Below are 24,545 nucleotides of genomic sequence, written 5' to 3'. Positions count from 1 at the left end.
AGTGGGTTTGTTTTCTTCCTGAAAACCCAATGGTAGCATCTTCTTTATCCATTTGCTTTCCTTAATATTATTAACAGTTTTTCTTTCTTTCTTTCATAAGAGTAAGGCAGAAGGAAAGAGAGAAAGACAGTCACTCCCAATAGAGTCTCATGCTGCAACTCTTCTTCCCCCCAGCCTTTCTAGTCAGCCAGGGTCAGGGGTGCACTCTGTGTGCACTGGTTGACCCAGGAACCAAACCTGTGATTTTCCATATAGAGCTAGTGTCTCTTGAGCAACATGTTACGGCTGTGTCACGGAGCCAGCCCTGTTAACCTTTTATACAAGGACATGATAGAAGATGTACCTCTTTTAAAATAGCTTTTATGAACCTCTGGGAATTTCTATTTTTGGCTTAAAGATTAAAAATTTATGTTTTTTTCCCCATTAATGTTGAAAAGCAAGGTTATATAAGACATTAAGAGCAAGAGGTATTTCTTTTTCTGCAGTCTATTCAGTAAGCAACTCTGACGTACTACATTATGTTTTCATGTCAAACTTTCTAAGAAGAATGTAAATATTTCCTAAAATCTTAAATTCTGTAAGCAAACATGCTATTAAGACACAATGTAATATTATCATTGACCTCCTGGAAGGATGTCTTTATATTTCATTATGCAAACTTACCTTGTCATATAGTCATTGCTAATACTGAGTTCATCCATTCTGACACACATAGGTAGTAAATTCTTCAGACTGCTTTTTTGATCCTAAGATGGTATTAAACTTCATAGCATGTGAATATTTAAGTTACCATGGCTTTTATCTCTCCTAGGGAATAGCAACTGTGTCTAGTCTTACTATAAATATGTATGATAATTTCAAATGGAAAGAAGTAGGTGTATCAGTATTTCTTTTCTTACCAACAGGCCAGTTTTGGCACGTGACTGACCTGCACTTGGACCCTACCTACCACATCACAGAAGACCATACCAAAGTGTGCTCTTCATCGAAAGGTGAAAATGCTTCTAACCCTGGACCATTTGGAGATGTTCTATGTGATTCTCCATATCGACTTATTTTATCAGCATTTGATTTTATGAAAAATTCAGGACAAGAAGTATCTTTTATGATATGGACAGGGTAAGTGATCATGCTACTAATTGTTCAGTATTTATCTAATAGAGTGTGCTATACTTCTTTAGAATGTTGAATTCCCATTGGGAGATTAATTGTTTTAAGAATTATTCTGGTTGAAAAATACCAAGTCAAATTCATCAATATCATTAAGAATGAGAGCCATTATGGAAGCTCTGCTTTCTTTTCTTTTTTAAAAGAATTACAGACTTTAAAAATATGTCAGTACTAAGAGATGATCTATAATGAGCACACTTGTATTAATGTCTTGAGGTGTTGATTAATGTGATAATAGATCTTGATTAAATAATCAAAGGCAAAAGATACCAATGGGAGTTCATCTACAATGGCAGTATTGTAAAGTACCATTTTCTGGTCAGAGAACTAACTAGTTCCTTCCATCATGGCACAGTAAAGAGTTTTATATTTCTGGAATAATGACCAAGGCTAATAATACTAGAGAATGTGTACTTTGTGTTAGGCATTGTTTTAATTAATTTATACACTGTCACTTATTTGATCATATAATAGATATTGTTATTATTATTTTCATCTTACAGATTAGGAAATGAAGGCACTGAGCATCTAAATAACTTTTTCAAGTGTACCCAGCTGGTAACTGCCAAAATCCAACCACTAGATACTTGTCTCTCATGGATCTTCCCCCAGGCAGTGAAATAGTTAGGGATTTGCAGTTTTGTTTATACTTATGACATTATTGTTCATGATAATTTTTATAGAATTCTCTGGAGGAGAGGTAGGTAAAGAGTAGTGTTTCGGTTCTTGAACTTGCGCCTGCTGTTTTTGAAGTGGAAGTCTGCAGCGATGGGTCCAGCAAGGAATCATGCATCAGTCTAGTGACACTTTTCAAAGCTCATTTTGTTCTTTATGATTCTTTTCTTCAGGGATAGCCCACCTCATGTTCCAGTACCTCAACTCTCAACAGACACTGTTATAAATGTGATCACTAATATGACAATCACAGTCCGGAGTCTTTTTCCAAATCTCCAGGTTTTCCCAGCCTTGGGTAATCATGACTATTGGCCACAGGTAAATCTGACATCTTCTTTCAGAAGTGCTTAAAAGATTTTCTGATTGGTAGTGTAAAATTTATGATAACAATTAGCTAGTGGTAGGACATGGGAATGGGCCTTATGGAGGTAGAGCGTATAATGCTAGTCATCAAGGAAGGTAACACAGTGCTTTAGAGAATTTAAAAAGTTAAAAAAATATATTCATAAGAGATTATGTCAATAATAAGCTATCAGAATCAAATTGCATACTCATTAATCCATATTCATGGATTATTAATTCCTGTTTTCCTTCATTAACTTCTTTAATTTCTCTCTTTTTAAAATAATTTTCTTATTTGCATTTTCTTGACAGAGTTATCAAAAAAGAGTAATGTTGACAAATATTTACATTTTACAGAATTCCTACTAGGCATACAAAGGTCTGCACACTGTAATTCAAGCTAGATTGTAATTAGAAACATAACAAACTATCATAAGAACCAAAGAGGGAGATTTCTGTTTGAGTGCAGTTTAAATTATGATGTGATTCAAGGCAGAGACTCTATTCAGAATATTTAATGCCCAGCATAGCATTAAATATTAAAAGTGGTCATTTGTTAAACACTCTGTGCATAATAGTTGGGAATTAGTTATGGTTATAAGGTTCTATTATGTAGACTCTTAGATTTGTGCAGTTAGAGATATCCCACAGATTGTTGGTTAGTCCAGGGCTTCGCAAACTGTGGTCTGTGACCCATTGACTCTTTTTGTAAATAAGGTTTTACTGGAACACAGCTATGTTTCCATTCATCCTCTCTGGGTGAGAAATATTAAGTTGCTTGTCCAAGTGCTCACATTTAAGCTGAGTGTGGGTTTTTATTACCCAAGTCCTGTGCTCAGATAGATTAACATCTTTTCATATCTTGTTCTTGCCCGACTACTACACTCAGTATTTCCTAAACATGATACTTACTTTGTCTGCATTTTTATGTTTGCTTAGAATAATCTTTCCATTAATATCAAATGGGTGCAAGTGAGGGTTTTGAGTATTTTAGCTAATCTAACCTGAATAGAGTGCTTTTGAAAAGTGTACTCTAGGGACCAGTAGATGGCACAATGGTTACATTGCTGGACTTCCATGTAGTCAACGGTTGGAGTTCTGGACTCTGCAGCTTAAGACTCACACTGAGTGTGTGTGCATGTATGCCCAAAATCCTGAGAAGAGAATGGAGGAGGAGGGACTGTGGTCTGGCTATCCCTGCTGGGGGAGCGGGGGTGATTTTTTGCTTTTTGTCTCACTAGCAAGTGTATGCACCCTATATAGAAAAAAACTCTATCAAAAAAAAAAAAGAGAAGGAAAGTCTTCTCTAGGCAAGCTTAAATATCACATGGCCTCTCGGCCCTGGCATCCAATCTTGAAATTAAAAACATGCAAGTCAGTTTCTCAATCATGTCAGCTACTGCTACCGTTAAGTTGTTACACTACACAGTGCGGAGGCTTGAAGATAAACCATATCTAGGAACGCAAGGTTACATATACTGCTTTTTATGCCTTAGGTGATTGCAGACTGGCAATATGAGAAAACATACAAGGTTTAGAGTCATGTTTATTAGAATTTTAATCCCTATCCTTCTCTGCTTTTCTTTTTTTTAAGTAATAATTGCCAGATGGTATGTGTGCTTGATAAAGAGAAAGAGGGAAGAAGAAAGTACCCGCCCCAACCCCCCCCCACACACACACATAAGGTGTGGTCATGCTGTGATCACTACCCCTCCATTTTTCTAACATGTCAGGATTTTGGGCACACAAGCACATGCCCCCAGTGTTGGTTTTTTTTTTTTTTTGAAATCTTTTTTGGCTATAGGGCACGTGCGCTCACCAGACAGACAGAGACATAGAGACAAAAAGTGAGAAATCACCCCCCAGGGGGTATGGTCATGCCGCAATCCCTTCTCCTCCATTCTCCTCTCGGGATCCTGGGATCCAACATTCTCCTCTTGGGATCCTCATGCACACGCACGCGCCCGGCGTGAGTTTTAAGCCACCGGGTCCAGGACGTGAACTGTGGTCAACTACGTGGGAGTCCAGCGACATAGCCATTATGCTAACTGCTGGTTCCCGCCCCCAGTGTGTTTTTCAAGATGCCAGAGCCAGGATTCAAGCCATGATTGGCCACGTGAGATCCAGCTGCCTTCACCACTAGACTATGGGGCTAGCCTGTGTCCTCCTTCTAATAGTTTGACTAAGATAATTCACTTAATATTCCTGACCTATAGGTCACCTATTTGTAAAAACAAAATTTTTTTGTGAGAATTAGTGATTATATAAGATATAGCTTAATAACCTGCACATAATAAGCCCTCAATAAATGGGATGGTGGTTATTGAGCATTAAAGAAGTGACTCAGATTACATTTTTCTGAATCTCTTGGAAATTTGTTTTATTTTATGTTAATCTCTACCTTCTATTCATCAAGTCAAATCTTAAAATAATACAAAGATCTAGATACTATCTAACTTCTATAAAATATCCCATTATATATACATTACGGTAAGATGGCAGAGTGTATACTTTAAACAGCTCATCATTTTCTCTTTTTAGTTCATGCCTTTATATCTGAAAATACTTTTCTGTTACACTACTATTATCTTTTTGCCTCACAGTTTTAGAAATGTCAAATGTAACATATAAGGTTTTCAACAAAGTCCCCTAAAGGATGATATCCGAGATCCATTTTTGGAGAATATTAGGAAAAATAAATTTGAGAAGTTATTTTTCCATCAGAACTCTGTAAACATGCTCGTAACTTCATAAACACCCATGTACAGATACACATCCCCACCCATTCGATCATAAGTAGGTATTGATGTGGGCAGCCCAGGGCAACCATCCTGTGTCCTCCCAAGGAAACAGTCTGAATCAGGGGCTCATTTACTCCTACACTGGCAAGACCGGTGCTACCAAACTTATGGGTAGGTCATTTTCCAGTATACCTCATTTCCTAGCAGTGCCTATGTCACAGCCCCAAAGGACTGAGAAGGTACCTTGGTCCATGGATAGTTGGCTGTAAGGTGATGACAGAAAGAACTAGGTATTTAGACCCAGCTGTGGGACTGACCAGCTGCTTCTGGATAAATCACCTAACCTCTCTGATACTCATATTTCTCATATGTAAAATAATAGGAAAGTCTAGTCTGATTTCTATGTGGTTTTAAGATTCAATATTACCATACCATACTTTGGCATTTACCCTAAAGTAAACAAATGGTCAAAATGTGTGGGCTTGGGAACCAGCAGTTAGTGTAATGGCTATGTCGCTGGACTGCCACGTAATCGACCACGGTTCGCGTCCCAGACCCGGTGGCTTAGAACTCACGCTAGGCGCGTGTGTGTGCATGCCCAAGATCCTGAGAGGAGAATGGAGGAGAAGGGATTGCGGTGTGACCATCCCCCCTGGGGGGTGATTTCTCGCTTTCTGTCTCTATGTCTCTCTCTGTCTGTCTGGCGAGCGCATGTGCCCTATAGCAAAAACCTCTCCAAAAAAAAAAAAAAAAATGTGTGGGCTTTACATAATTGCAATATTGCCAAATTTTAGTTAGAACCTAGATTTCTGTAAACCAGTATATAATTCTCAGGTAGTTTCCTGATCTCTGACATAGATTGAAAATGCATTTTGGGTAATTAGTTCCAGTTAAAACAAGTCATTTGGTTATTAATTTCCCTGAATGTATATGGAAAAGTAAGTACATATTTTGATTAGTACTGACAGGGAAACTCCTCTAAGAAATATGCTTATTTACCAAAATACAGAAGCAAATGAGGGAAGTGAAGAAAAGGGCCTTTTTTTAAAATATAGTTTTTTAAAGTATAAATAATGATCTATTTTTTACATATGATTTCTGGGTTTTTACCAATATTTATTTTCTTAAATTTTTTTTATCTAGAATTTATGTCACATGAAGACATTGTATAAAAATAAATACTTTATGATATTATTAAATTAATATGATAAAAAGACTGATAAAATATTTTACATTTTATATTATTTTTAAAATGAAAACATGTTGATATACTTTAGGCTGCCATAGATACTTCTTCGAAAAACCAAAAACATGTGGTTATAAATCTGATTTTTTTTTTCAGAGAGGTTTTTGCTATAGGCGCATGCACTCACCAGAAAGACCGAGAGAGACAGAGAGACAGAAAGCGAGAAATCATCCCCCAGGGAGAACGGCCACACCACCATCTCTTCTCCTTCATTCTCCTCTTGGGATCTTGGGCACGCACGCACATGCACCCAGCGTGAGTTTAAGTTGCCGGGTCCAGGACTAGAACCACAGTCAACTACATGGGAGTCCAGAGACATAGCCATTACACCAACTGCTGGTCCCGTGGTTATAAATCTTTCAAGGAGTTAAGAAACTTCACAGTAATTTTAACATTTCTGAAATAGAAATGAAAATAATGAGGATTTTATTAAATTCTAAAATCATAAAGTTTTCTCCATTCCTTCAGGATATGACACCAGGTCCTGCATGTTCTGGTTCAAATCTGCCTCCGATGTCTTGTTAGCGAGCACACACCCGCATCTGTCATATACCCTGGCCACACCAAAGTACCAGTTTTTCTTTGTATACCACACATACCTTCATGCTGCTGTGTTCGTGCCTGGTGAACTTTCTTGTCAATGTGAGGGAATGATTATTCAAGGTCGGGTTCAAAGGCTCTCTGCTCTCCATCCTGACCTGATTGTTCCTGCGTCTCTACCCTCAAGACTTCTGATAGCACCCATCATCTTGTTGTTATTGATCATATGTCGTCTGCCTAGCCCTTTTGATTGATTCCCTAGGCTGAATCTAGTGTTCACCTGTGTACCTAGATGCCTAAAACAGTAGTAAGAACACAAGTAGGGTTGAAATTAATCAATCCATAGTTGTTTAAAGTTTCAATGGTGGCTTATATTTTTGTGGCCAGGATCAGCTGCCTATAGCCTCCAGCAAAGTGTACAATGCAGTAGCAAACCTCTGGGAACCATGGCTAGATGAAGAAGCTATTGGTACTTTAAGGAAAGGTAAGTGAAAACGTATCCCACTTTTGCTTTCCTTCTTTGTTCTCATTGTTTAGACTTAGATGTAATGCTTGCTCCGATGTGCTGATTCTGGAGTGCCTCCAGTTTTACTGGCAGACAGCCAGTAGCAACACAGCCATGAGACACAAGTTTCAAACCTGTTTATCTTGTCAGGAGCTCTTCACTTCTTTCTATCTTCCATCAGGTGTGTTCCACATGAAGCAAAAGCCATTCTTTGGAGTTGAATGTAAATAAAAGTACTGAGTTGTTGGAAAAGTCATGGTGTATTTTTCTGTTTTTCTATGCAAAAATGCATCATGACTTTTTCAACAATCTAGGATATGTTTCTCATAGGAAAACTGATTGAGAAAAGAGAATGGACACTATTTATTTTCTCTTGAGAGATTTTTGCTATAGAGCACATGCACTTGCCAGAGAAACAGAGAGAGACAGAGACAGAAATCACCCCCCATGGGAGATGGCCAGGCTGCAATACCTTCTCCTCCAGTCTCCTTTCGGGATCTTAGGCACGCACATGTGCCTACTGTGAATTTCAAGCTGCCGGGTCCTGGATTGACTATGTGAGAGTATAGTGTCATAACCGCTATAGCATCTGCTGGTCCCGACACTATTTTTTCAAATCAATTGAAAAATAATTTGTTAGGCACTTTCACTCTCTAGAGAGAGACAGAGACAGAGAAGAGAGAGAGGCAAAGTGAGAAATAACCCCCCAGGGGGTGGCCAGGCCACAGTCCTTTCTCCTCCATTCTCCTCTCAGGATTTTGGGCATACACACTCAAGTGCTGGGTGTGTCTTCCAGGACACCAGGTCAGGACTCAAATTACAAGTCAGCTATGTGGGGCCCAGTCCTCTTCACTTCCACGCCACCTGGCTGGCCCTGGATGCTAACTTTTAACCAAGCAAGCACAATTGTATAAGACAAACAGCTGGTAAACTGAGGATAACTAAGCATCTAACATGGATCTTGAGACATTTGCAAAAGTTAGTGTGTGGTCAGGCCTTCCTTGGTGGTGTCTAAAGGCCGCCTGCTTCAGTGGCTCTGGACCCATCATTATGGAAATTCCTCACATTTTGTAAGGTCCCTGAGGTACTAAGCTGTTAAACCAAGGCTGAATTTAAAAAATTCTGAGACAAATATTAAGTTAATATCTAGACTTCTTTCAGTTGGAAGATTTCTTTCTCTATTTTTCTTAAACTTTTGACTTTTGTCACTATTTTGTTATTGATGTTTGCAGAACCTGGCAAATCACACTATATTTGAGTTTAGACCTGCTGTCTTAGAATTAAGACATGGTCCTCATTTATTCGGAGACCTGTATCTAGTTTTACCTCTAAGCCAGAGATGCACATGGAGAGTTTATGCAAGCTAAAGGAAAACCGCAAAGAACAATCAAGATGCGTAATTAGACACTGGTTTCCAAGGAGGCTCAACTGAAAGCAGAGAAGTGCAGGCAGATAGGAGCTGACAAGTGAAATGCTGGCCATGAGAAAAAAGTATCTGAGTGTCACAGTGGTACTCATTCCTACAATATCCATCAATTTGCAGTTAAACACTGGAATCCCATATGAAGTTTGAAAGTCATGGAAGGCTTTCTCTGAAAGTCTTAAAAGAAAAAGTATTTGGAGCAGAGATGCTCTGTATGAAAGGCCTCAGACTTTGTCATCTCAGAACCTCAAGTGAGAACTATTGTCATCTTCTACTATTAGGGCACAAGGGGCAGTTCTCCAAAATGGACTTACAACATATTCAAGCCTATCTTCCCTGAAACTACCATGGTAAACATTACAAGGCATTATGAGTGCAGGAGAGAATAAAGGAAATGAAAAAGGCAGTGATTGCTCATGACTGAAAGCTAAGGAAAGGCGTGGATGGTGAGTGAGCGCAGTGAGCCCGGGTCCAAGATCTCAGTACCCTTGGGGCAGACCCTTGGGGGGCTCCTTCCCCTCTGGTTCAGTGGCATGAGTGGGATTATTCCTTTAAGCCTCTTGTCCACTCCACTGAGACTAGAGCAGCTCTGGTTTATCTGACGTTTTCTCCTCATTGCCTCCAGCAAGATCCATGTGTGTTCCCATTCTTTGGGTTTTATGTCACAGCATCTCTCATCTTACTCCTCAGTCATATACAAGTAGAGATTGATGTATATATCTTTCTTTTATAAAATTCAGCCTCATTGCTTACTGCCCAAACATTTAATTATCTTTTCATCAGAAGATTAGATACAACTGTTTCTACAGTATGTGAACTTCCAACATTGGATCTGGCACATAGTAGGTTTTCAGTTAATGTGTGTTAACACTGATTTTTGTCTGATGACAGTCCCTCTATATGCAAACTAGACACTGAAAAATCGTTACAAGTTTCCTGAATGGATTGTAAACCTTGAGAATTTGCTTTCACAATGTATGCATATTTGTGTATGTCTTTTTCTAAACTGTGTTTTTAAAATCATTTTATAGGTGGCTTTTATTCACAGAAGGTTCCAAATAATCCGAGCCTTAGGATCATCAGTCTGAACACAAACTTGTACTATGTCCCAAATGTTGTGACCCTGAACAAGACTGACCCAGCAAATCAGTTTGAATGGCTAGAAAATACACTGAACAACTCTCAGAACAATAAGGAGAAGGTAGATCCTATACACCAAAATCATCAGGGGATTAACAGAAGGCTAAGTTTACATATTTCTTTAACATGAGGTGGAGTCAGGTATTCATAAAGGTATAAGAATTTGAATACGTTTTCACAAGAAACACCTTATGTGTCATCCCTGTTTATTTGGTTTTGTTTGACATCAATTGATATAAACTAGGTTGATTTAAAAAATTGTGACCAGGTGCATAGTTACATTATATCAGCAACAGTGTTCTATGAATGAAATGAGTGTAAATACAGCGACTTAGTACTTTCATAATTTTATCCTTTTCGGTCATAAGTTGGAGATATAGTATATTTGCTTTCTAAATTTGAATGGATAGACTTTTAATCTTAGGTATCCAAATGCTGCTTAATTATGATAAATGTATTAAACTATTCTTATGAGCGCTTCTTGTATTTCTTTTTCCAGGTGTACATCATAGCCCATGTGCCAGTGGGATATCTGCCTTTCCCAGGGAGCAACACAGCAATAAGGGGATACTACAATGAGAAATTGATAGATATTTTTAGAAAATACAGTAATATCATTGCAGGACAATTTTATGGACACACTCACAGGGATAGCATTATGGTTCTTTCAGATAAAAAAGGTAATGTGGTCTTCTGTTTGCGTGTCCCTAGTCCAAGATGCTAGGGCAAAGAAAGAAATACCCAGTAAATTTGCTGATTCAGTGAATTACAAGTCTCATTTAAAAACTACAAGCAGTAGCTTTTTCCGAATGACCTTCAATGATCATATGACCAGTGTCCACATCATAAGGAGATGATGGTTGATCTTTTCAACCAAAGCTCCTACTAGCACCACAGGGCCAGCATCTTTTGTTCGTTGTTAAACACAGAAGGCCCTGAAATCCTTAGCTGGGTGAAATTTCTTTCAGATCCTTGAGTTTAGGGAGATATTACTGTCTGCTATTTACCTGCTAGATTCAAGTGTCTTTTGATATGACTTTTATTTCTCAGAACTTAAAAAGCAAAGTACATTATAGTGGTTTAACAGGCACTTGTAAGTGCCTGTTGACATTGTCCCCTACTCAGCATTAAAAGGAAAATCTAGGGCCAGCAGGTGGCATAAAGATTAAGTTGCCGGATCCCACATGGTCAACTCCATGGATTTGAATCTTAGACCTAATGTTCTAAAAAACACGTCAGGCACATGTACATATGTGTCCCAAATCCTGAGAGGAGAAGGGCTGCTTCGTGACCATCTCCCCCAAAGAGAGAATTCTAATTTTCTCTCTCTCTCTTTCTCTCCCTCTCTGCCAAGTTCACATGCCCTATGGCAAAAAAAAAAAAAAAAAAAGAAAAAGAAAACACTAGAAGGTTCTCTAGGAAGAAACAGAGAATTAACAAAATAAGAGTTGTAGATGTTTTAGTAGGTGCAACTTGGATTTTTTTGTATTATAAACATTTTCAAATACATATAAAAGCAGAGAGGATGATACAACAAACCCTTGTGTACTTATCACTTATTCAACATTTATGAGAATTTGCCATATTTACCTGACCTATCCCTTTTTTTCTTTTCACCTCTCTCTATCTTTTGTTGTTGTTGAATTATTTGACAGAGAATCTGAAATATCACATCTATTCAACCCTACATATGCCTGCATTTATTGCTGAAATACACAGATAATTTATATAACCACAATAACATTAACTTACCTAATAAGACCAATGATAATTCTTTGATATCAATGCAAAAAAATTCTGCTGTTTTCTTTTTTGTTTTTAAATAATTATTTATTTAACTTTATTTATTCATTCATTTTTTTTTTTAAATTGGCAGAGAGAGAGATAGAGAGTGACCAAGCTCCAGTTGTCTCCAAACTTTTTTTTTTTTTTTTTTTTTTTTTATTGGCAGTGAGAGAGAGAGAGAGTGAGGAAGCTGCCAGGTCCAGGACTCGAACCTGTTCGGACATGTGATAGTCCAGCGCCCTGAACGACCATGCCACCTGCCAGCCCCTCTGCTGTTTTCTAAAGTATATATTTAATTCAGTTCAGAATCCATCAGTGATCACACATCATTTGACTATCATATCTATTAATATTTTAATCTAGAACATATTCATATTTTAATAGAGTTTGACTCAACTTTTTAAAAAAAGTATGTTTATGTGTATATGTTTTATCCAGGAAACCCTGTAAATTCTTTGTTTGTGGCTCCTGCTGTTACACCAGTGAAGAGAATTTCACAAAAACAGACCAATAACCCTGGTATCAGACTCTTTCAGTATGATCCTCATGATTATAAATTATTGGTGAGTTGGCATGATTTCCAAGTTGACTCTATACTTATACATGTCTTTGCAGTGTTTAGTAGTTTATCTCAATATTTTTCAGCACAACTGAGTGTGATGTATTTCAGGTTGAAATTTCATGATGTCTTTCTTTTTACTACTTAAAATGTTTGTCAACCTTTTTAAGGGTGGCCAATGAAGCTAGCTTTCAGGAGGCTGCTTCTATCCTTCTAAGGCCTTCACATTTATTTGGACAAAGTTTTCATTGGCTTGTGCCTTTCAGTTCATATGGAAACTTTTTTACTAAGCTGTATTAATTTCTCCTCTCCAGAATATATCTACTGAAATATATATATATATATATAGATAGATAGATAGATAGATAGATAGATATAGATATAGATATAGATGATAGATTTAGAGGTTTTTGATAGGGCATGTGTGCTTACCAGAGAGAGACAGACAGTGATGGGGAAATGAGAAATCAGCCCCTGGGGGGATGGCCATGCCACAATCTCTTCTTCATTCTCCTCCTGGGATCTTGGGCATGTACAAACAAGTGCCCAGTGTGATTTTCAAGCTGCCAGGTCCAAGACTTGAACTACAGTAGGCCATGTGGGAGTCTGGTGATTAACCACTATACCATCTGTGATACGCTACATGATATATTTTATCTATCTATCTACCTATCTATCTACCTATCTATATCTATACACACACACATATATATGTAAACATGTTTGCATATATATGTGTATGTGTGTATACATATGTATGCATATATATTTATATACATATATATGTATACATGTATATAAATAAAATAAAAATTGTAGGCCCTGGAACCATACTCTCTTGTGGGCTGTGTTACTAAATTTCTCTGTGTTCCAGTCTATTCCTTCATAAAATGGGAATTAAAATGTTACTGAATTCATGAGTTGCTTTGTGGATTCCATGAACTAATCTATGGTAAAGCACTTACAAAACTGCTTGGTCTGTACTAAGCACTCAATAAATGTGAGCAACAAATATTCTTAAAGAAAAAAAGAATTTAATTGGCCATTTACCTTTAAGGCAAAGTTCTTTGGAGGGCTAGCTCAGTGTTGCAGTAGTAGTATGCTGCTCAAGAGATGCTGGATCCCACATTGTGACCACAGTTCGAATCCTCAGCCCAGTCAGCTTTAAATATGCAAGCATGGGGGCCTGCAAGTGGTGTGGTGGTTAAGGTGCTGGACTCCCATATAGCCAGCTGTGGTTCAAGTCCTGGATTTGGTTGCTTGGTTTCTCTCTCTCTCTCTCTGAGGTCTCTAGTGAATGCACATGCCCTATGACAAACTTTAAAAAGAAAATAATAATAATAAAGAAATAATGTGAAAAAATAAAAATAAATATACCAGCTTGTACACTAGCAGTTCAAAATTTATCAGGATGGAGGACTGGGGAAGGAGACCATGGTGTAACCGGATCCTGCAGACAGTGTTCCTGTCTCTGTCTCTCACTCTCGTTACCTGTGCTGTATCATGAATAAAGGGAAAAAGGTTCTCTGGAACATGTTCTTGGCTCTGTTCTTGAGCATAATTTAGCATTTATTGAATACACGTTGTCCATTTAGTTTGTGGGTACTTTAGTTTGGATGAACTATTTCTTTTTACAAATATAATTTGAAAAGAATTCACTTAAATTAAACTCATTGTTGCTGTAATTGCATTTTTTCCCTGAATTAGTTAATTAATCAATTAATTAACCTACATTTTCACAAAATTTGAGTTGAACTCTATTAAAACATGAACAGGCTTTAGATTAGTTAATGTGAGTTTACCAGAGATAAACGGAGAGTGGACAAGTGCAAAAGCACCCCCATGGGGAACGGGCACTGAAATCCCTTCTGCTCCATTTCCCTTTTCTTTTGGTATTTTGGCCACGCAGACACATGTGCCCCACATGTTTTTATAGCCACCAGGTTTGGAACTCAATTCGTGCCATGTGGGATCCAGTCACCTTAGCCACCATGCAAGTGGCTGCCTCCCTAAATAAATATAAACAGAAGTCTATTCACCAGAATAACAAAAGAAGGAGATAGGGCAGCAGAAATTTGGTTTAATCCATAAACATTTGATTAAATGGAGAAGTAAAACAGTTAAGTGATACATTAACCCAAAGAATGTTTTTTAAAGAATTATTTATTTGGGCCGGCAGGTGGCATGGTGGTTAAGGGTGCAGTACTCCCACATGGCTGACCGTGGTTCAAGTCCAGGACCTGGAGGCTTACTTTCTCACTTTCCTTCTCTCTTTCTCTCTCACTCTGTCCCTCTCTGGTTAAATAAATAAATAAATAAAGAAAGAAAGAAAGCTAAATAAGATTATTCTTTTGTAAAAAGAGAATTATTTATTTGATTTTAGTTATTATTATTGTTATTTAGTTTGCTATAGGGTATGTGCTCTCACCAGAGAGAGACAGAGGAAAGAAAGAGGGAGGGAAAGTGAGAAAGCAAGCCTCCAGGTCTGGGACTTGTACTACAATCGGCTATATGGGAGTCCAGCACTTTAACCACCACACTACCTCACCACCTGTTGACCTCAGTCCAAAGAATATTTTTATAACTATTATTGGGTCATTGCAAAAGTCACAATTTTTGCATAGAAAAATGCATTGTGACTTTTCCATAACCCCAAAAATACTGTTTTTAAATCTGAACCTCAGATATAAACAGAAATGCATCTGTGCATTTGTGTATAGATATATATGTGTATGTATGTGTGTGTGTGTGTGTAATAAGATAGAATTTCCTGATATAGCACTAAATAATTTCTGAAAATACAAAACTGTTTATATGACTCCATTTTTTGAAAAGAAAACAAGACAAAAAAGTAAGTAGGTATGTATATTTTAAATATTAATCTCTGTTATGTACATAAAATCTAGAACAACACATATATATTGGAAGGATACTAAATGTTTAATAACTGGTTCACTGGGGGAAAACTTTCTTGGATATATAGTGTTTGCCAATTTCCATGATGGAAATACTCTCATCATATACAGTTTCAAGCTACCAATGTGACATTAACTGAATCCCAATGATCCTGAAAATTTAATAATCACCTCTTATGAGCTGATCAATCTATGTCTGCATACCACTGATTTATATGAAATATTGACTGTGGTTACCTCTGAGTTGTGTGAAATTGAAGGCTTTTAATTTTGTACATCTCTCTGTATCATTTGAGTCATTTGAGATTATTTTAAAAATTTAAAAAGTCATATTGAGTTTGTTATTGAGCCTATTTTCTTTAAAACCAATTTCAGATTTTAAAAAAATAACTACAACTTTAAATTATGAATGTTACATAAATCTTGACAAGTACACTTGTTATGCAATGCTTTACATGCCAAAAAATGAACCAGACTTTCATTCTTTTTAACTGTAGGACATGTTGCAGTATTACTTAAACCTGACAGAGGCAAATTTAAAGGAAGAATCCAACTGGAGATTGGAGTACAACCTGACTGAGACATATGACATTGAAGATTTGCAGCCAACAAGTTTATATGGATTAGCTAAACAATTTACAATGTTAGACAGTAAGCTGTTTATGAAATACTATAATTACTTCTTTGTGAGTTATGATAGCAGTGTGATATGTGATGTGAATTGTAAGGTCTTCCAAATTTGTGCAATTATGAATCTTGATCATACTTCCTATGCAGAGTGTCTTGAACAATATCATATAAAGCACAATCAGTAGTATTTCACTGTTTGTTCACAGGTAATATAACGTTTTTCTGTTTCTGAGATCAGTATGTAGGATTTCTTATATACATCTTTGTGAATTGTCGAGTAGGAAACAGAATTCTATCTTTGCATTCTTTATTATGATGCCCAAATTATTTTTAATATCCTAAATTTTTTACATTGAATATCATTAAAATGCAAATTAATAGAATAATATTTGGATGTAAATATCCTATGTTCCAGTTTTTATAATTATGTCTAATTTATATCCTTGTTGAAATGATTATTTATACAATAAAGTGAATAATTTCTCTTCAACTATGAAGAAGTCATCTTCATATTATAATTTTCAGGTTTTTAAGTCACTCTTGTTAAAACCCTATGTGTAAACTGAGACTTAAACTCATGCATAAATTGTCTTTCTGGCAAGTGGATGCTTCATATAGCAAAAACCTCTCAAAAAAACCAAACCAAATCAAAACAAACAAACAAACAAAAAACTGTACTAAAACTGTACTAGACAAGGCTGCCCAAACTTTCTCCACTTCTTTTCAATACCATGCTGGAAGTCTTAGCCAATGCAATGAGAAAAGAGAATAATATAAAAAGGCATGCAAATAGGCAAAGAAGAGTCATAAATATCTTTATTTTCAGATGACATGATGGTATACTTAGAAGAATCAAAGGTTCCATGAAAAAAACTGCTTGACATAATAAGTGAATGCAGTAAAGTGTCAGGATACAAAATCAACATCCAAGATTCTATAGCATTTCTGTATATGAACAACAAGTTGAATGAGGAAGATCTAAAGAAAGAAATCCCTCTTACCATAGCCATAAAATGTATAAGATACCTAAGGATAAACCTAAGGAAGTCAAATGCCTTTACAAAGAAAATTATGAAAATCTTTTAAAAAAAGATTGAAAATGACACAAAAAAGTGGAAGGATATTCCATGTTATTGGACTGGAAGAATTAATATAATCAAAATAGCAATTCTACCCAAATTAATCTACATATTAAATGCAATTCCAATAAAAATACCAGAGATATTCTTCACAAATCTAGAAAAAACAATCATAGAATTTGTCTGTAATCATAAAAAATCTCTTGTTGCCAAAGCAATCCAGCACAAGAAGAGTGGAGTGGGTGGCATCTCACTCCCTGACCCCAAAATATACTATAAAGCTGTGATTATCAAAACAGCATGGTATCAGCACAAAAACCAGACAGATTGACTGATAGAACAGAGTCTCCAGAAGTAAATTGCAAAACTTACAGCCAATTGATTTTTGACAAAGGACACCAATCAATCCATTGGGAAAAATAAAACCTTTTCAGTAAATGGTGCTGGGAAAACTGGGTATCTACCTGCAGAAAAATGAAACTGAATCCCCGGTTTTCACCATTAACAAAAATCAACTCAAAATGGATCAAAGATCTGAACCTAAGACCTCAAACTGTAAAATTACTAGTGGAAAACACTGGGGAGACTCTGGGAGACATAGAGTAGGCAAAGACTTCTTAGGTAAGACTCCCAAAGTAGGGGTAATAATCCCTAAAATAGACAAGTGGGGTTATATCAGATTAAGAAGTTTCTGCAAAGCAAAGGACATGGTAATTTCCTTGGAATGGGAGAATACTCTTTTAAAGTATGCCTTAGGTAAGAGACTCATAGCCAGAAAAACAGGGACCTCAAGCAGCTTACCAAAAAAAAAAAAAATATTAACCCAATTAAAATGGGGAAATGAACTGCACAAAAATCTCTCTAAGGAAAATAAATATATGAACGGCCAAAAAGCACATGAGGAAATGCTCAATATCCCTCATCATAATGGAGATGCAGATTAAAACTACAATGAGATACCACCTAACCTCTGTCAGAATGGTGAAGATTAAAAATACAAAAAGTGATAAGTATTGGCAAGGATGTGGTGAAAGGGGAACTCTCCTACACTGTTGGTTGGAATGTAAACTGGTTCAGCCACTGTAGAAAACAATATGGATGTTCTTCAAAGATCTACAAATAGAACTACCATTTTATTCAGCAATCCCACTTATGGGTATCTACCCAAAGGACAGGAGTACCTCAGTCAGAAAAACGCTTGCACATCAATGTTTATTGCAGTATTATTCTTGATTGCCAAGACATGGAACCAACCCAAATGTCCACAAACAGATGAATGGATTGAAAAGGTATGGCATATACTCTATGGAATACTACTCAGCCATAAAAAACAAGACCCTGGTATTTGATAGAAAGTGGTCGGATATGAAGGATCTATTGCTGAGTGAAGTAAGCCAACATATGAAAGAAAGATATTGTATGTATCCACTTAATATCTAACAACTATCCACACTTTATGGTAGAGATAGAAATATTGGAGGACATAAAAGCAGTGAAAATAGTTAACAATGATGAGACAGTGTGGAATGGGGCAGAAGAGAAGAGTATAGAGAAAGATAGCAAGAAAACAAATAGAGAGGCATGATATTAGTGGGACACAGATATGGTTTATTACCTGTTGATGATGACACGTACAGTATTCTCAACTGGATTGGTCTGAGATGTATTTCATGTTGGATAAAGTCTTTTATAAGCAAAAATGATAAATAATGATTGACTATTTAAAAATAATTGTAATAATAATAATAATTGGGGAAAAAATGTAAAGCTATTGGATGATGAAATGGGGATTTTAATGTCTGTACTGACTGATATGCATGATATTCGTTCTGGAAAAAGAAATGTAATACACTGTAAAGTTACATGTGATTCAATATAATATAAAGAAGATTATGATGATAATAAGTAAAAAAATGAAAGGAAAAAAAAATAAAGTTCGTCAGACATGTCCTTCCCACAAGATTCCACTGCCTATAAAAAAGGACGACTTCTAGCAATGAGCCTCCCTAACACCATGGGACCTTACTCCTAGGAATAAGACTTCTTAGTGCCATAGAACCTGTCAATTTTGTCGCCTAAACTTATCTAACCTTTCTGGAAATAATCATTTCTCCTCCAGGCCATCATAGCACCTGAGTAAAATCATTAGTGCCACTGTTCATATTTTCTTTGCTGTATTTCCCTCACTTCCATTAATTCTGAGAGAAGGACGGGTCTGCTTTACTCAATTTTGTTGTTGCCTAATACAGTGCTTGACAAATAAGCAAATAAGCCTATTAATCTGCTCAGTTGCCCTAATAAACTATTCTAAAGTGGGTGAGTTCAACAAAATTTTATTTTCTCACAGTGCTAAAGGTTGGTAGTCCAAGATCAATATTCCAGCAGGGTTGATTTCTGATGAGGTCTCTCTTCCTGGCTTGTAGAAGGCTGCCTTCTTTCTCTCTGTCCTCTTATTGCCTTTCCTCCGTGCACTTGGTAAAAGAGCAAGAGAGCACCAGGAATGAACTCTGGTCTCTTTCTTCTTATAAGGACACCAGTCCTATCAAATGAGGGACCCACCCTTATGGCCTTGTTTAACCTTGATTATCTTCTAAAAGACTATTTTCAAATATAGTCTTACTGAGGGTTAGGGCTTCAACATATGAACTATTGCAGAGAAAAAATTATTTATAACACTTATTGAAGATGGTAAAGTAGACTTTATTGAAATTAGGCATAGTTGTATTTAGGAGGTCTTACAGTACAGGAAAGATACTGGACTCAATTCTGACTCCAATAAAGGAGGATATACTGGGAACCAGCAGTTAGCATAATGGCTATATCGTTGGACTCCCACGTAGTCGACTGCTGTTCGTGTCCTGGACCTGGTGGCTTAAAACTCACGCCGGGCGTGTGTGCGTGCATGCCCAAGATCCCAAGAGGAGAATGGAGAAGGGATTGCAGCATGACCATCCCCCCTGGGGGGTGATTTCTTGCTTTCTGTCTCTCTCTATGTCTCTCTCTCTGTCTGGCAAACACACACACCCTATAGCGAAAACCTCTCCAAACCAAAAAAAAAAAAAAAAAGGAGGATACACCATTTATTCTATAAAAATAAAGTTTACAATAAACAATGTTGAATGAATAAAATTATATCTAATTTTAGAGATTTTTTTTATCAGTTACTGATACTTGAGTTCTTTATGAAACATAAAATTTATTTGATCAATAAAGATTAAAGGCTTAAATGGAATCTTTGGCAGAGACAACACATTGAAACTAATTTATTATCAAAGTATAATGAGTTGATGAGTCAAACATCCTACATGAATGAGTGTACCCTTCTTAGTTTAATCAGAGGATAGATTCTGACATCTATGAGATGGAAGAAGGGCAGTGGAGATAATGAGACAAGACTAAGAGCATATCTTCTTAATATTCCAGTAGTGAGGAGGGCTTAAAGACTAGGAAGTTGTTGAGGGGTGATAAGGTAATAAGGTTATTGTTCTAGTCAGCAGTAATTGAAAATTAACCCATCCCCTCCACTTTCCCAATTGCAGTTAATATATTTTTCTGTCTGTAATTTAATTTGTCACATCAGTTAAATGAGGGCTATATTACCATACAGTTTAAAACATTACTTTGTGAATTAAATGAAACTGTAAAATACATATCCCATTTTCTGAGTGAGGATCATAGTAAGCATTATAAAACATTGTAAATATTAATATTATTTTTTTTTTTGGAGAGATTTTCACTGTAGGGTGCGTGCGCTCACCAGGCGTGAGTTCTAAGCCACCGGGTCCGGGACACGAACCGCGGTCGACACGTGGGAGTCCAGCGACATAGCCATTACGCTAACTGCTGGTTCCCAATATTAATATTATTTTTAATATTAATAGATGCCCAAAGGGAATAGAATGAATTGGATGACAGAATGGAAGAGTATAGAAAATGGAGGCTGAAATTAAGGAAAAAAAAAACTTCACATTTTTCTTTTTTTGAGAGAGATTTTTGCTATAGGACACGTGTGCTCATAGGAGAGACAGAGAGACAGAAAATGAGAAATTAGAGAAGACTGAATCCACCATGAGAGATGAGAGCTAGTGCTTTCAGGGAATAAGAAATGAACATGTTCTGCTCCAAAGTCATCTGGATAGAGCCCCTTCTGTTCTTGCTCTGTCTCTTTCTGTCTCTCTGTCTCTGTCTTTTCACTTAAAAAATTAAAAAGTTTTTTAAGGTAATTTATTTTCTTGGCTCTGAAATATTCCTTTTTCTTGGTAATAATCCCCTCCCTTTTCTCTTTCACATTTAGGGAAGGCAAAAAAGTAGGCCTTCAGAAGAAGACTGAGTCTGCCACGAAAACTGAGATCTAGTAAGTGCACTGTGTGATTTTCATTTTTTTTGTTTTTTTAACATAAATAAATAAATACATTTTTTTTCTTTTTCTTTCATTCTATGTTTTTAGTATCCTTTTTCTTTTACCTTATCACTTTGCTGCTCAGCCTCCATGCACTGAGTGTATAGACAGGTCTAAGTGAAACCTAGCCAAGCATCTGAATACTATTAGGGTCAACATATTCCTCAATTCCCACTGAATCTGCAACACAAAGGGAGAAAAATGGAACGGCAAAGAGTTTCCAGATCACCTCCTCCTGTGTGTCTCTGATCACTCAGATTAAACATCTAGAAATTGGGAAGAAATGAATAACCCATCAGATGACTAGAAATCACTGCAGAGGCACAAGAAATTTGAGAAATCAAGAAAATACCTCCTTCCCAAGGGCAAAAAATAACTTCTCTTCATCCACAGACAGTACAATGGGACTCATGGAAATGTCTGATAAAGAATTAGAATAGCCATTGTGACAAAGCTAACAGAGATGGAAGAGAAGAGAGACAATGAGCTCCAGAAAAAAAGAGCTGACAAGTTCCAGGAGGTGAGAAAGTTCTTATGAGAACTGAAAGTGGAAATACACAGCATAAAAGAGAATCAAATGGAACTGTTGAAGATGAATGCTATAATACAGAAGTCAAAACCTCCCTTGAAAGTATTAAAAGCAGACTAGATGATATAGAAAATCGGATCTCAGATGTAGAAGACAAAAATCACTGGACAAGTAAAATTCACCATGAAGACTGAGAAAATATCTTTAGAAACGAGAAAAATATACAAGAAATACTAGATACCATTAAACATCCAAACCTGGATAACCAGTATCTCAGAAGGTGGAGACTAATAAGGGCATTGATAATATATTCCATGAAATCCTGGAAGAAAACTTTCCAAACCTAGAGAGACATTCAAAGATTCAGACCCCAAAAATACGAAGGACCCCAAATATGATCAACCCAAGAAGATTTCTCCAAGACCCATTATAACCAGATTGACCAAAACCACAGACAAAGACAAGATACTTACAGTGGCAAGAGAGAAATGTCCAGTGACCTACAAAGGCTATCCCATCAGGCTAACAGCGGACCTCTCATCAGAAACAATATGAGCAAGGAAAGAATGGGAAAATATACTCAAATTGTTGAGTGAAACACAATTTCAACCAAGAATACTATATCTGGCAATATTATCCTTTATATGGGAAGAAAAGACAAGAACATTCTGCGATAAACAAAACCTGAAAGAATTGAGCAGCACCAGCTCAGCTCAGTTGTCCTAGAAGTTCTGAAGGGAGTTGTTGGCGTCTGCCCTGGGGCTTGGGTCTGCCCAGGACTTGGGTCTGGCTGAATCATGATTAGAGGGCTGCTAGTAAAAAAGAGAAAAAAGACGAAAAAGAGAAAGCCCTCCATCTTGCCAGGACCGGGAAATTGGAAAGAATGAGACAAAGGGATAGAGTAGCAGCTTAAGCCTAGGCAGCCCAAGTAACTTGTGCCGCCCAGGCAAACTAGACGTCTTTATTTATAGTATAAGGAAACATTACATATGTATGTTTTCTGACACTTTATAAATTGGTTGCCAAGTCACAAACAATAAAAAACAATTAACAAATCTTTGAGGGCTTAGTCACACTGGGCCGGGTGTATCCCTTAATAATAATCCCATTAAAGAAGTCTCATCTTCTTTTCTAATACAAAAAACTATTAAGTGTAAAGAAAAAAAGCTAAAAAACTTCTCCATAAGAAGTATACCACCACACCCAAAAAAGGCTAAAAAACCTTTTAAATGCAAAACAAAAATTAAACTTTACTAATTAGGGTCAAAATATTTTTTAAAGTCCATTAAATGGGTCTGTTGAAACATCCCTAGTAATTTCCACCCTTGTTCTGTCTACAACCAAAGTCAGGAAAAGACAAGTTACAAGGTTCTGCCAAACCCCCAAAAAACAAGTAGTGTTTACTTAAAACATGTCCCCACACCTTGAATTCTCTCTCTTTCCTGAGTGTTATCTCAGGAAAGCTAAAGTCAGACACAAAGAAATAAGAGCTCAAAAACAACTTAAACGGCCAGCTTAATGGTAGTGAAAAGTTCAGAGTTGAATGTTATCTTTGAGAATTTAAATGGAAAGATCAGACTACAACAGAAGATAGATTAAGTACCTGAGTCTGAACTGGTGAAATAGAATTTTAGGACTTTTGTCTACAACATTATTGATCTTGTTCTATGCTTTGTTTTCCAAAGGTAAGGATTTTTGTCTTCTCTTGAGTTGTGGATGGATCCATGTACCTACTATTCAAACAAAATTCTAACCTGTTTCCTGGTTTTAAGTCTTTAGCAAAATTCTCTTAATACCTGTTTCCTGGCTTTAAGTCTTTAGCAAAATTCTCTTAACATGTTTAAAATTTGATTTATTAAAGCTAAAACTTCCTTGAAATGAAAAAAAAAATATTTAAAAGAAAGAAAGAAAGAAAAAACTGTGGACAAAGTGGGAAGCCTTGTCTAGTATCGGTTTTTAGTAGAAAAGCTTTTAGCTTTTCCCCATTCAATATAATGTTACCTATAGGTTTTTCATATATGGATTTTATTATGTTGAGAAATGGCCCTTCCATACCAATCTTGCTGAGAGTCTTAATCATAAAGGGATGTTGTATTTTATCAAATGCTTTCTCTGCATCAATTGAAATGATCATATGGTTTTTAATCTTTCTGTCAGTATGGTGTATTATATTTATGGTCTTGCATATATTGAACCACCTTGCATCCTTGTAATAAAGCCTACCTGGTCGTGGGGGGACGGGGGAAAAAGAAAGAAAATAAGAAATCAATCCCCGGGGGAATAGCCACACCATAATACTTTCTCCACTCTCCTCTCAGGATCTTGGGCATGCATTCATAAATGCCTGACATGATTTTGAACCACCGGGTCTGAGATTCTAACCATGATCGACTATGTGGGAGTCCAGTGACATAACCATTTCACCACCTGCTGGTTCCAAAGACTTCACATTCTTCAATGTTGCTCTGAGAATATTCAGTCTACACACAGTAGTCTCTTGGTATTATTGAGGGGTTGGCTCCAGGAATTTCAAAGTATACCAAAGTCTGTGGATTTTCCCTTATATAAAATGGCACAGTATTTGCATGTAATCTATGCACATTGTCCCATATATTTTAAATCATCTCTAGATGCCTTAGAAGACCTCGACAATGTATATGCTTTGTAAAGAGCTGTTAGACTGCATTATTTGGGGAATAATGACAAGAAAAAAAGATGTCTGCACATGTTCAGTACAGATGCAACCAATTTTTTTCCCACTTAGTATTTTCAATTAGTAATTAGTTTAATCAATGAATATGGAGCTGCAGACTCAAGAGCCAACTGCAAAAATAAAGCCATAACCATTATTTTGTAAGGTAAATTCT

The 24,545-nt window shown here is 36.6% G+C and overlaps 1 protein-coding gene across 1 annotated transcript in view; it reads left to right on the top strand.

Annotated features, from left to right (window-relative positions):
* SMPDL3A (sphingomyelin phosphodiesterase acid like 3A) overlaps positions 1 to 16,279 on the top strand; it is a 21,629-nt gene extending 5,350 nt beyond the window's left edge. Inside the window, 7 exon segments of the mRNA XM_006171526.3 lie at positions 906 to 1,119; positions 2,019 to 2,163; positions 7,102 to 7,198; positions 9,674 to 9,843; positions 10,282 to 10,462; positions 12,006 to 12,130; positions 15,539 to 16,279. Coding sequence (XP_006171588.1) covers positions 906 to 1,119; positions 2,019 to 2,163; positions 7,102 to 7,198; positions 9,674 to 9,843; positions 10,282 to 10,462; positions 12,006 to 12,130; positions 15,539 to 15,856 — 1,250 coding nt within the window. The 3' untranslated portion in view covers positions 15,857 to 16,279.
* Positions 16,280 to 24,545: the final 8,266 nt, after the last annotated feature.

This window comes from Tupaia chinensis, unplaced genomic scaffold (genome assembly GCF_000334495.1).
Source record: "Tupaia chinensis unplaced genomic scaffold, TupChi_1.0 Scaffold149798_1, whole genome shotgun sequence".
Classification (NCBI taxonomy): domain Eukaryota; kingdom Metazoa; phylum Chordata; class Mammalia; order Scandentia; family Tupaiidae; genus Tupaia; species Tupaia belangeri.
This window is presented reverse-complemented; position numbering and strand designations above follow the sequence as displayed.